The sequence below is a fragment of the Pseudopodoces humilis genome, chromosome 3, assembly GCF_049639895.1.
Source record: "Pseudopodoces humilis isolate 2021_Gansu_Grassland_sample_001 chromosome 3, ASM4963989v1, whole genome shotgun sequence".
NCBI lineage: Eukaryota > Metazoa > Chordata > Aves > Passeriformes > Paridae > Pseudopodoces > Pseudopodoces humilis.
In genome coordinates, this window is record NC_142202.1 from 89533834 (window position 1) to 89546421 (window position 12588).

At 36.8% G+C, this 12588-nt stretch overlaps 1 protein-coding gene across 12 annotated transcripts in view; it reads left to right on the plus strand.

Moving 5' to 3' along the window:
- The window catches only part of DST (dystonin), a 284904-nt gene that overhangs the window by 131365 nt on the left and 140951 nt on the right, over positions 1–12588 (plus strand). For 10 of the 12 annotated variants that reach the window (XM_088053354.1, XM_088053348.1, XM_005518112.2 and 7 more), the window contains 7 exons: positions 6679–6791; positions 6927–7033; positions 7539–7658; positions 7988–8083; positions 8163–8290; positions 11208–11301; positions 11623–11777. In XM_088053354.1, the coding sequence (XP_087909480.1) occupies positions 6679–6791; positions 6927–7033; positions 7539–7658; positions 7988–8083; positions 8163–8290; positions 11208–11301; positions 11623–11777 (813 nt within the window). Of the gene's footprint in view, positions 1–6678; positions 6792–6926; positions 7034–7538; positions 7659–7987; positions 8084–8162; positions 8291–10906; positions 11074–11207; positions 11302–11622; positions 11778–12588 lie in introns of those variants that run through there. The other 2 variants (XM_088053352.1, XM_088053353.1) reach the window with 1 other exon arrangement.

Consider the following 12588-nt stretch of genomic DNA (forward strand, 5'->3'; position numbering starts at 1 on the left):
AAAATGTAAAGTAATGCTTTGTGTTGAAGGCCAGGTTTTTTTTTATTTGGGTTTCATGTGTTTCATACTCTTGGATTGGCAAAGACCAGGACACCTAAAGCTGTCAGAAGTCTTAATCGAAAAGGATGTGGGGGCATATCATATATAATCACATAGGGAAAGGTCTTGGTCTTCAGGTAATGCCTTTGGCAAATTTGTGGCATATGGAGAAACGGTTGCCTCCAAGACAGGACAAGGAGTCTTTGGGAAATTGTTTGAACTCATTACAGTACCTTGCCATTCTTCCTTGCTGGTAACTGTACTAATCCCACTGGGAAGCCATTCTCTCAAGCAGCCACTGCTGTGGTCTGGAGGGAGTTTTCTGAAGATGCAGAACAGAAAAAAGAGTTTTGTTTAGTTTCTTCATTGTCTTTTTGGTATTCACAGTTCAAGGAAAAGTGCATTATTTATGATTAGTTTTGTGGATTGCATGGTGTGGGTTCAGGTTATGAGTTATGAACCTCATTCCCATTTTAATTTTAGCCAAAAATTGCCAAAGTTACTGCACCATTACTGGTTTTGTAATGATGGAAACAGCTCTAAGTACTAAGAGAGTGTAAAAACTGATTTTAAAGCTAGTGAAAGAACTAACAGATCTTTTCTAGTTTCATTCATGTTTGTACCAAGTTTGAAACTTGCATTGCAAACTTACTGCCAAGTTGTGATTGTTTTATGTGGCTAAAGATGAACTCCACATTTAACTAAAAGATCTGTGCTACAGTTGTGTATTTATCTGAATTAATTGGTATGGCAAGTTACAGGTAAAGTTTTGCAGTGCTAACAAGGGACAGGTGGCTTCAGTAGGTTTATTAAATTCAGTGCTTCTCAAATCAAAGGCACGCACAATAGAAAGAATTACCTGAGTTAGCTCTGTATATTGTTAGGGGCTAAATTAATGTTAGGGCACCTGACAGCTTTTGCTTTCCTTATTTTAAGTGTGGTTAAAACATTAATTCTTTTTCTTTGTGAAGCCTTGATATAATATATTGGGATGTCTGAAGAATAGACATGCATCTATAAATAGTGTGCCCTTGTTATACTACCTGTTGCAATTTTTTTTTTTCAGATTGATTAACCATATCAGAAAATTTAGATGAAAAACTATGAAAAAATAAGCAAAGGAGAGCTGAAGAGTTCAGATCACATGTGATTTTTTCAGCTCTCAAGGGAATAAAAAGGCATTTTTGTTCATCTTTATAGAGGCATTGAATGAAGTCTGTTGAGATACATAAATCATGAGTGCTGGCATTCCTGTCATACCAACAGAAGAGGACAATACCAAAAAGAGGATACAAGGCATAATGATCATATTAACAATATGTAATTGAGGCTGAGGACCTGTGGAGCTTCAGAAAATATTTTGCCACATACTTGAGCAAACAATATTCAGAGCTGCATGCCGCAGCATACTTTCTTGGTTTATCACAGTTGTAAGGATAAAGCTTTCCTATAATGACAGTTTTCTAACTGAAATCTTTGATTTGTGCTGAATTCTGAACTGTTGCCTAACTTCAGTGACATCACAGCTCAGCTTCACCCAGTGGTTTGATGCATTGGGGTCATTATTTCACCATATCATGTGTGAATCTAGGGTTTCTGAATGAGGGGGAAGTCTAGGGTGTAATGGAAGATAGTGTTGACTCAGAGACAACATTTTATGTCCTTTCTTCAGCATGGGATTTTTGACACCAAGGAACCTGCTACAGAACCATCTGCTGTATGGCCACATTGTGGTCCTTGATTCTGATGATGAAAGATATCTGTTCCTCCCTAATGCCACAAAGTCAAACCTCCTTGCCATTTTGAGCAGAAACTCTTCTCTTCCTCTTCTCCAGGTGATCAGTCTATCCCTGAAAAAAAAATAAATCAGGAAAATATGGTAGGCATATCTATTAGCAAAGGGTACCTCCAAGCCTGTGAGGCAGATCTCCTGGTCAGGACAATGTGAGAGCACTGCAGACACGGGGAGTCAATGGAGGTGTGTGGGGCACAAAGAACAGAATGTGTTAGCTGAAGTCCAGCCATCATTCTTATTGCCTTGTTGGCTCAGTCTTTCTGAAGCAGGTTCTTTGACCACCTCTTTTGAACAAGACTTAGATTTGTACCTGATGTGGGGACAAATTCTTTAGTAAGTTTCAAAATGTTGTAAGCTGGTGTAAACATGTTGGTATTTTTGAAACTGTGTTAAGAGATAGGCAAATGGTAGGCCTAATTATATATGGGTTAAATAATACATTTTGCTTCATCATCTTATTTGTAGAGCTCCTGGGAAAGTAACAGGAGATGCATATTTGAGGAGACAGAGCTAAAATTTCTGTTTTACGTGAAAATGTATTATTTTTTGATTCCTTTCTTTGCAATATTTCTGTTATTAGCCAAAATCTCTAGAGTAGATTTTTTTTGTTTATTTTTTTAATTTTTTTTTTTCTGTGACTGTATTCTGGCATGTTCTTTCATTTGTTCTAGTAATCCTTCCATCCCTACTAAAGGCATGAGTCTTTCTGGCACCCATCCTTTTCATTCGTCAACAATGAAAATGAACAATGAAAATAAAAAAGTTTAACTTCTGTAAGCATTTTCTAGTTACAGTAGTGGAAAAGCTAATTGGACTATAGTGATGTGATACACTTCACTCTGCATCAGTCATTTTTTTTGAGAGTTCTTCTTGAAAGTCTCTGTGTTAGTGTTTCAACTAAATATAAGCCAAGGATGAAATATCCTTTAATATCAGGTATTACTCGGGCAGCATGCAGAGTTTTGACTGAGAAAGAATTGTACGAATTAAACAGTTTAGATGGTTTATGCAAATAACTTCAGGGTTCTCAGCCTTCTGAATGCATTAACAGAATTTTCATGTGGAATATTACTCTGATATATATATATATGCTTTAGTACAGATAAACATTGTTATAATGTTTATCTGTAAGTGTCATCCCAGAACAGTGAGGAGAAGGATGTGATTTCTTCATTATTGACTGGGAAAATTATAGTTCAGTTAAACATCTTTTCCTGTTTTGAGGTATCAAATCTCCTTCAAATATAATACTTTATTTTAACGGGCAAATATTATCATTGCTAGTATGGATCTTAAACTCCTGTGCTAGGTATTAAGTTCTGGCAATGAGAAAATCCACATGTACCTAATGTTACTTATTATGCAAAACTCTGATTTCAAGGAGTCTTTGCAGACCAGAAGTATGTGTTGTTATTCAGATACTATTCACTGCCTTCTCTTTGTAGTGCTAGGTATTGTTTTCTTGAATTTATCACAATTTTATCAGATTCCTAATTCATGTGGTATTAATTACACTCTTTTTCCCCTTCACTTCTGATACAAATTGTATCTAATTTCTGACACCCACACTAAGATCTCAAATGGCAGGCACCATTTTTTTTAATAAATTAAATGATTAATGGCTCTCAATGTGGAAGCCAAACCTTTGACTTAGGTGTGGCTGCAGCAGAAGCATCTTCTTTGCATGGAATGTTCCAACTCGACTGGTGTTTGGGATCTTTATGTGTGTTTTCATGGCAAGGCCCCAGCCCTCTGAAAAATCTGCCACAATGACTCAATATTATGACAGAAGGTAGAGTCATTGTATGTTACTTAAAGGGCGTTTAGTTTAATTTGTTCTTGATTATGCATAAAACTACTTAATAATGCTATGAAAATTGATATAAAATATATTTATAATACATTAGAAATAGCTTCTACAGAAGTCATATATTTGCTCTGTAGCCTTAAAAAAAATGGAAATGTTTGCCATGATGGACAGTGCTTTTAAATCTAGTGCTTGCTTCAGCTACGACAATTAAATAAATATGTATTAGAGGACACTCATCACAACTGCAATTTCAACAGCTATTTTGAATTAGTGGACAGGTATCTGCAAGCTTACAGCATGTAAAAATGGCATTTATTTCTATCTGAAACTGCAATATTTCCCACTATTAAACAAAAGGAACAGTATGGCAATCAGTGATTTCCTGAGCCATGTTTTTTGGGATGCACTTTTCTCAGGCTAAAAAAATTCTTTTACTGAGCCCTGGGAGGTAAACTCCTTTTCCTGTGGCTTTGCAATACATCCCTCTACTACTTGTGAAGATGCTAGGGTGATCTGCAGAGGGGGAGGCCCCAACCCCTGGCAGCATGATCTTGCTGTGGCTCCTGCCAGGTGCTTTTGCATTCAAGTGATAATGTTTTTTCCCTTTCATAAACCATCAGTGGACTTCTCTCAGTCAGCTGTGGAGCCTTCTGTCTACTTTAAAAAACCAAAGACATGCACTATCAATATAGACATGAATGCCATCTTCTGTAGTATTTTCTTGTAGACCAAGACTTTAGATAAATATGGACCAGTTCATCTAGGTCAATATACTATGTGCTAATTGTATAATTAACCGAAAATGGCAGTATTCATTGCAATTTTTCCTTGTTCTTAAGGGAAACTGTAATATAATCCAATGCTGGTAGGAGTTACAGGGATGGGAAAATATGTTTAAAAGGTGGGGAGGCATCTCACAGATGATCCCCTCACAGAACTCTTCTTCAGCTGAGTGGTGAAGCCACAGCACTCATGTAGAATGATTTATTTTGCAAGAGCAGTTGTTTTTCTTGATTTTGTTTTCTGTATCGCAACGTTACCTCTTCTTCAATTAAATTAAAGCTTTATTCTAAGGAGATTATTGTGTCAGTGTCTCTGCAGCTTGCAGCTTGTTTTCTGGGAATAGTCAAGGCTTTTACAACATGTCCTTTCATGTTCTGAGAGTTGGCAATCAAACAGGCAGTGCAAGTAATTATTCTTGGGACATTTTTTATCAAATGTGAAACAAATGTAAAGAAGGCAGGAGGAAAAAAATAACCCAAGCAGCAGTGTTATGCTTAAAAAAAAACTGATTCTCTTGTTAAAACTGCTGTTAAAGCAATCTTTGTCATACCATCTCCATTATTGTGGCTGAAACAGGAGATGGGGGTGCTCAGATTTCTTTTCTAGTATTGTCTTTTATTTTTCATGGCTTTTCTGTGCTGCTGAGAGCAATGGCTGATATTGGTTTCATTGCATTGTTTTCACTGCACTGAAATTCAGAGCAGAACAGCATGAACTTAATCATGCTCCCACTAAGCATACTGGAAGTGGAAAGTCCCACTGCCTTAGAAGGATTATATTGCACCGCTTACATTTTGTATTATTAAATGTTCTTTTCAGGGCATAATGGGTGCAGTGTTATTATCTGTCTTGTAGACTTGTCTTCAAAAGAGCACAAGGAACTGGGTGATTCTAAATGGCTGAAAAGAAATAGATTTCTATTTACAGTGCCCTTGTAATTAGTTCAAAGACAAGAGTGTACTGAGTGTCTGAATGTTAATACCATTTTATTATCAAGGGAATTTGGGGTGCTGCCAAATGAAATAATAACATTAATTTTGAGCAGTAGTATTTAACAGTTTTATTTCTATCTGTTGCAATTATTTAAAACTTCTACTTGGTAAAACTAAGATAATAGTTTCTCTAGAAACAAAAATGAGAAAATTTAAGAACTGAGTTGTTTTCTGAAAGTTGTATGCCAAATATTTTTTCTTTTGGTGTTTTGTTTTAGGTTTTTGGGTTTTTTTTCATGGTGTGTCTGGTTTTCAGTAGTTTAGGAATTCAGTAGCAAAGGTTTCAGACCCTTGTGGCTCTAGTTGACTTCAATGAGATGAGCTTTTCTTCAGCGTGTTTGAAAATCCCTTGTTTCTTTTTGGTGGGTGGCTGTGAGAATTCCAAGTGCAGAAAGAGGCAAGGGGTAGCACACTGAGAATCACAAGATCTAAAACTCAGCTCCTACATAGCAAACTTAAAGGACAATATTAGTTTGGAAGTTTTACATTAATTTAAAATATTGAAGTAGTATATATGTAGTAGTACATATGAAGTAGTATATGTAGTAGTATATGAAGTGGCACAGGATTGATACAGGATAATACTTATGTGCCTTAAAAATATTTATAAGCAAGATTGGCTTAAAACAGTTATTCTATTAAAGCAAGCATACTGTGGCTGGAAATGGAATTTAGCAGGATGAAGGTGTGGAAGTTTAGGTGCATGGGGCTGAGAGTTACCTTTAAGAGACCAGGCACCAATATATCTGAAAGCCTGGCTTCAGTGTGTTTGAAAGCTCATCCTTAAAGCTCATCCGAAAAGATTAAAGTGATGTTTTTATGACTAAACTGTTACTGTGTAGCTTCTGACACATGCTGAAGAATTTAATGCAGAATGATGGAAAACTTGTGAAAGCTATAGAAAGTTACTCCCTCCTGTAAAAGAGAAAAGTGAATTTAATCCCCACAAGGGCAGCGAAAAGGACAAGGTTTTGTAATACAATGTCAGTGCACATGAATAAATATGCATAAGAAAATGGAAGTGTATATAAGGGATGGTTGGAAACCAGCTTGTACATGAAGAACTGAATGTTGTAGTTTTCTGCTGCTTGTGTTTCTCAGCAGTGGTTTCAGCTTGTTCACCCGATTTTAGTGAAATCCTTCTATAACAAAAATGCTGTTGCTGTGTCTGTCCATACTCATGGCTTGATTTACCAGTACAGCAGTAATTTAAAACTGGTAAGGAATTGTGATCAAGTGTTTCTGTTTCTATTTGACAGGCCGGACCTGATAGACATGAATACCGTTGCTGTTCAAAGCAACCTTGCAAATTTAGAACATGCTTTTTTTGTAGCAGAAAAACTTGGTGTTGCCAGACTTCTGGATCCTGAAGGTAAGAGAGCGACCTTGGCTTTTGTTGCAAAACCCCCAGCACTAAAATAAAGTCCAATCTGTCTGCAGGTTGTAGCATATTTGTGGGCATTCTTACAACTATGTGATAAAGCCCTGTTCTGTCTTGCTCTTCTAGATGTTGATGTTTCCTCACCTGATGAGAAGTCAGTAATAACTTATGTGTCATCACTTTATGATGCATTTCCCAAAGTACCAGAAGGTGGTGAAGGCATCAGTGCAAATGTAAGTAGGAGAACAACATTTGTGCAGTGTGTGAACTACATCAATAAAATACTGAATTTCAGATCCAAAATATTAGCTAGATCTTCCCTAGGACTGCTGTCACACTTTTCTTTGACATGGTTTTTCTATGGTGGGATTTTAAAGTCTCAGCCATTTCATGTCGTGGACATGAAAATATTTATGCAGTGAGCTTAACTGAAAGTGGAGAAAGATCGAGTCAAAGTTCTTACTTTTCAATTGCGATTGTATAAATGATGTCTTTCTGATTCTTACCAGTTTGAAATTTATTAATCTCGAAAATATTTTGTTTTCAGTAGAATTATTTGGGGTCGAAACTGAAGACTGAAATAATTTGGATCTGATCTTTAAATAAATATTGTCTCAGAATTGCAGGATTTCAATATCCATTTTCTATAAGTGAGAAGATTTCAGTCTTCAAAGCTGAAGCAGAAATGAGCTCTTGATGATTTTCATCTCTTCCGTAATCTGGGTTTTGCTTTGGCAGGATGTTGAAGTCAAATGGGTTGAATATCAGAATATGGTGAACTACCTCATGCAGTGGATCAGACACCATGTCACGATAATGTCTGACAGAACATTTCCCAACAATCCCGTGGAATTGAAGGTGAGGTGTGGTGGCTTAGACTCCTTGTTGGAATTACACTTTATCTTACTGACTCAAAGCATACTTGAACAAATGACATGCTTGTTGATTTATACAATCAAGTCAACTGTAGAACAGTACTACTTCTTAACCTTTTCAAAGTATAATCAATGCATTGCTAGCATACGAACAATCAAAAGCCAATCGTTACCTTGTCACTGATTGTTTTTTGTAGAACTCTAGTTGAACAGTATATAGGTAAGCTTGTGAAGAATATTAGAAGAGGGTTTAGAAATTAAGGTTATATTCACTCTAAATAAAACTTGATGTTATTTTTCACATTTCTGTAGGCACTTTATAATCAATATTTGCAGTTTAAAGAAACAGAAATTCCACCGAAGGAGACAGATAAATCAAAAATTAAACACCTATATAAACTGCTAGAGGTAAGTCTTAACATTCATTGAAATGTATAGCAGTTCCTTTTCTATGGCTTAAAATAACAAGTACATATGAATTTTTAAGGTCTGGATAGAATTTGGACGCATCAAACTTTCTCAAGGCTACCATCCAAATGATATAGAAAAAGAATGGGGAAAGCTGATTATTGCCATGCTGGAAAGAGAGAAGACCCTTCGGCCTGAAGTGGAGAGGTATGCTAGTGAATACTTGACAGGCTTTGTTAATATATTTTCTGTTGTTTTAACCCATATTGAAATTTGTAAATATCTTCTTCTATGACAATGTCCATATAATTTTTCTAGATCAAGTATTTCTGTCTTTGTTCAAAGACTGAAGTTCTCTATCTGCCTAGAGGCAGGTCCAGACAAAAACAACTTTGGTGGGCTCAGAAGGTTGTGATGAGCAGCATCTGTGCTTCAGATCATCAAAGCACTTATACACATATATAACCACCTTCTTTGTGCAGTTAGTCAAAGCTGGATTTATATCAGTTCACGGTCTCATTTCAACTTGATTTCATATAAGGACCATCCTCATCCTTTACATGAAATGTGTATTTTTCTTGGCGCACACGTTGTGGGCTAACATCTTGTGTAGAGGTTGTTTAAAACATTAGTGGTACTTGAGAGCACACCAAGTGTTTAGATGTGGAAAGGCATAGTAGCTTTCCATGACAGCAGGACACTTCCGTACATTACTGATGACGTGCTAAGCATGATTAAAATCTTGATGCAGTATGAGAGCATTTTTAAATGGTATGTCTTTTTAAGTTCTGTGGGAGACACAGGTGCTATCCATTCATTAATTAAAAAAGCCCCTGTTAAAGTTAAATGATTTTTGAGGCTTCTACATGTGGGTAGATACAGACACCTGGATCTGGATTCATTCTTCTTGACTTTATGCATCCAAAGGAAACATCTAAGATCTGAATTACTTTCTAGAGAATCTTGTTGCTGACTTTCTGGTGACAACAGGGTGACCTATCTCTCTGGTTTAGGTACCTGAAACTAGGCGTGAGGAATCCAGACCATTGTATAGGAGGAAGTCCTCAGCAAGAGAGATTTTAGTCAGGGGGCAAAGACAGTCAGAGTTGATTAAACGTGTTATGCTTGCAAGAGCAAGAGCATGACTGAAATGGCAAATTCAGTAGGAGGTGTTGATTCATAGCACCCTACTGTGGAACAAGTTCCTATAGAGGAATACAAAGTTGTCCACGCAATACTGAGTTTTCCCTCTTACGCAGAGCAGAAAACTGGAAAGCAGCAGCAGAAATACAGCCTGCTAGGTCTTGTAGGTTAATCTGTCCTAACCTGCCAAAAGCAAAGTGTCTGGCTTCACCAATAGAAATTCTGTCCATACTTGCAGGAAGCTGGATTATCTTTGTTGAGAATGTGTATAAATTACATTAGTTTATTTCTGTTTTATTCATATGGTCTGAGCACAGATAAATAAACATGAACATAAATTCCTTCCCATACTTCAGGAAGGGTAAACACGCTTAAAGTGACAGCCCATATGGTGATAGTCACTGCATGTAATGGTCACTGTAAAATGAGAGACAAAATGTCATTAAGTGATTCTGGCTTAGCCACCAAGTTAAAAATATTGATTGATGTGCACACAAGAACATATCCATGTTTGTTGCACTGGTTACCAGTGCATCTTATCATTATGAGGTGTTGATACAGCTGCTGGAGTGAAATTTGATTGTGGCAAAAATGTGACTTCAACCAATACTGAAACCTGGTGAGTAATAAAACTTTGCCTGCAAGTCTATTGAATTTAAAATCTTTGAGATGTCTCAAAGTATCAACACAAACAAATGTGTGGCCAGATTGGTGTATGAGATCAAAATTAATATGGTGTCAATGAGGAGAGTGCCAAAATGAGCTTTAGTTTGCAAAACTAGCAGAGTTTGGCATTGCTGCAGGGGTGTGTCTGTGCCTTTGCTGAGCTCTGCTGCATAAACAGTCACCTTGTGGGATGGGTGTGGTTGTTCAGGAATCCTAAAAGCAGGGGGTGAAATACTGAAAAAATTTCCTCAGACCAAATTCTGAATTAAAAAGTAAGCTTAAAAGCAGTGATCAGATTTTTATTACTTATTTTCTGGTCAAAGCAGCTAGAAGCAATTGGCTTCTAGCTGAATGTGGAAGATGATGAAGTGAAGTTTTCGGGAGGACAGTGTAGTGGGACAGGGCAGTTAGTGAAGTTGTGTGCTTGGACAGTGCAGAAATGACAGTAGGTTGGATGGTGTATAGGTGTCTCAGAATATGTTGTAATGAGCTGATTAACCCTGATACTCTCCCAGTTTTACTGTGCAGTTTTATTTGAAGGAAAAAGAGTCAGAACAGCCTGGAGGTTATTTGTACTTCACTGTTGAGTGTGGGTTTCTCCCTTCATTCCTTTCTGAAACTTTCCATTGAAGAGTCTGAGAGACACTGCAAAGAGTTCTTTTAGTTCTTACTTGAGTTATTTAGTGACACTTGAATAAAATATTTGGTGTGTCTGTTTCCTAGAGACGCCCCATTGTTGCTGCCTAGTCTGTACTTGCAAAGCTTTAATGCAAGGTAGGGAAGCCAAAAGCAAGGTAGCGTACATAGCCCCAGGTAAAATCTTTTGAAGAGCTGGCAAAATATTAATTGCTGGGTTTTAAATGTGCATACTGAAGCCTATATAAAGGAGGAGTCTAGGTGTTTCAAAAGCCAGTAGTGGAATTTCGTCCCTAGAAGCTGTACATTTTGCAGGAGTTTTATCTTCATTTTCCAGCAAATGCAAACAGCCAGAAGAACTGTGCTCTGGATATAAAAATGAATAGCAGTAGTTACAGCTATCATAGCAGTGATTCGCTGTTTAGTAACAGCACTAGTACTCGAACCAGCATTGACTCTAATGAGAATTTCCTTTCTGTTAATTGTGGTCCCACGCTGATTAAATCTTGTATAAGCTTTGGTAATGGAACCTTAGAAGGGAACAGGTAACTTGACATACGCATTTGTGCTTTGTGTAAGATGCTGTTGATTCGTTTGTTTTTAAAGTCATGCAACAAGATTGTAAATATAAATTACCTAGTACTTATTTATTTTCCTGAAATGCTTTGGCATCACCTAGGTTGGAAATGCTGCAGCAAATTGCGAACAGAATTCAGCGAGACAGCCGGAGCTGTGAGGACAAACTGATACTTGCCCGGAATGCTCTGCAGTCTGTAAGTCAGTGATTTTACTTGTCTGTATTTATAAATTTAAAGGAGTTGAATGGCAAGAATTTCTTCAGGGTTTGTGAGAACAACCTTAATAGCTGCTACTTTTATTTTCACTGTACTGTTAAGGTAGCATTTCTTCAAGAAAATACCACAAGTTGCCTAGAGTGTGTTCTGTTACATTTTTTTTTGTTCTGTAGTTAATTAAATGCTTCACAATTGCTTCAAGATAAGAATATGTTGTTTAAAAAAAAAAAAAGGAATTCTTAGAGCTGATATCTCTTCAGTTTTAGCTGCAAGGCTTATGACTTTCTCTTATTTACTAAGGACACCAAGCGATTGGAGTCAGGGCTCCAGTTCCAACATGAAGCAGAGATAGCTGGGTATCTTCTTGAATCTGAGAATCTTCTCCGCCAGCAAGTGATTGATGCCCAAATTCTTATTGATGGAAAATACTATCAAGCAGACCAGCTTGTTCAAAGGTACTTTACTGTATGTTTATGTGTATAAATAAATGTCCCAAATATGGATTCCCCATTATGGACAAAATTTTCAGTTCTTTATAACTATGCATAAACTTGGTGGTCTGTCACTGGACAACAATTTGGGTGATATTTATCAGAAATTCTGGTGTGTGCATTGCTCACAAATGTTTACAACAACAGAAACTATTTGTACTTATTTATGAAAATTAAGTCAATCCCTGAACATGACTTAATGTTTGCTAGATATCTGCATGTAAAGATGTTAGCTCGTTTTATTGCATGTGAAATATATTTAGAATTTACTAACTTTGATTTTTTTAAATGGAGGTGAGATGCCTGGTGACAGCTGTAGGTGTATTAGCAGGTAATAAGTGGGGTAACATTAGCTTATGTGTGGCACTGTGTACAGTGTTGGCAGAAAGAAGCATTTAAACTGCATAATTCTATTTTATGAAGAAGTGGTTCCAAAGTTTTTTTGGGATTCATCCTTGGGACTGATTGAGATAAAGTGCATAACTCCTTGGCAGTGAACTGCAGGTGTTTGATCTACTCCAACATGTAGTGTCTTGTAAAATTTCTGGTTTGCTGATTGTTCCCTGGAATCGTGTGTAGTGCATGTTAGCGCCCATAACATTTTTTAGTCTTTGCCCGATTTCTGCATTTATTATCTGTATAGAACTGTAAGCTATATTCCCTGTACTTTCTGATAAAAATACTTGCTTATTAATATTTAAATGCAACTAAAGTGTAAGAGAAAATGTGAGCTCATACCACTATTCAGTTGATCACGATAAACCTTAATCATAAG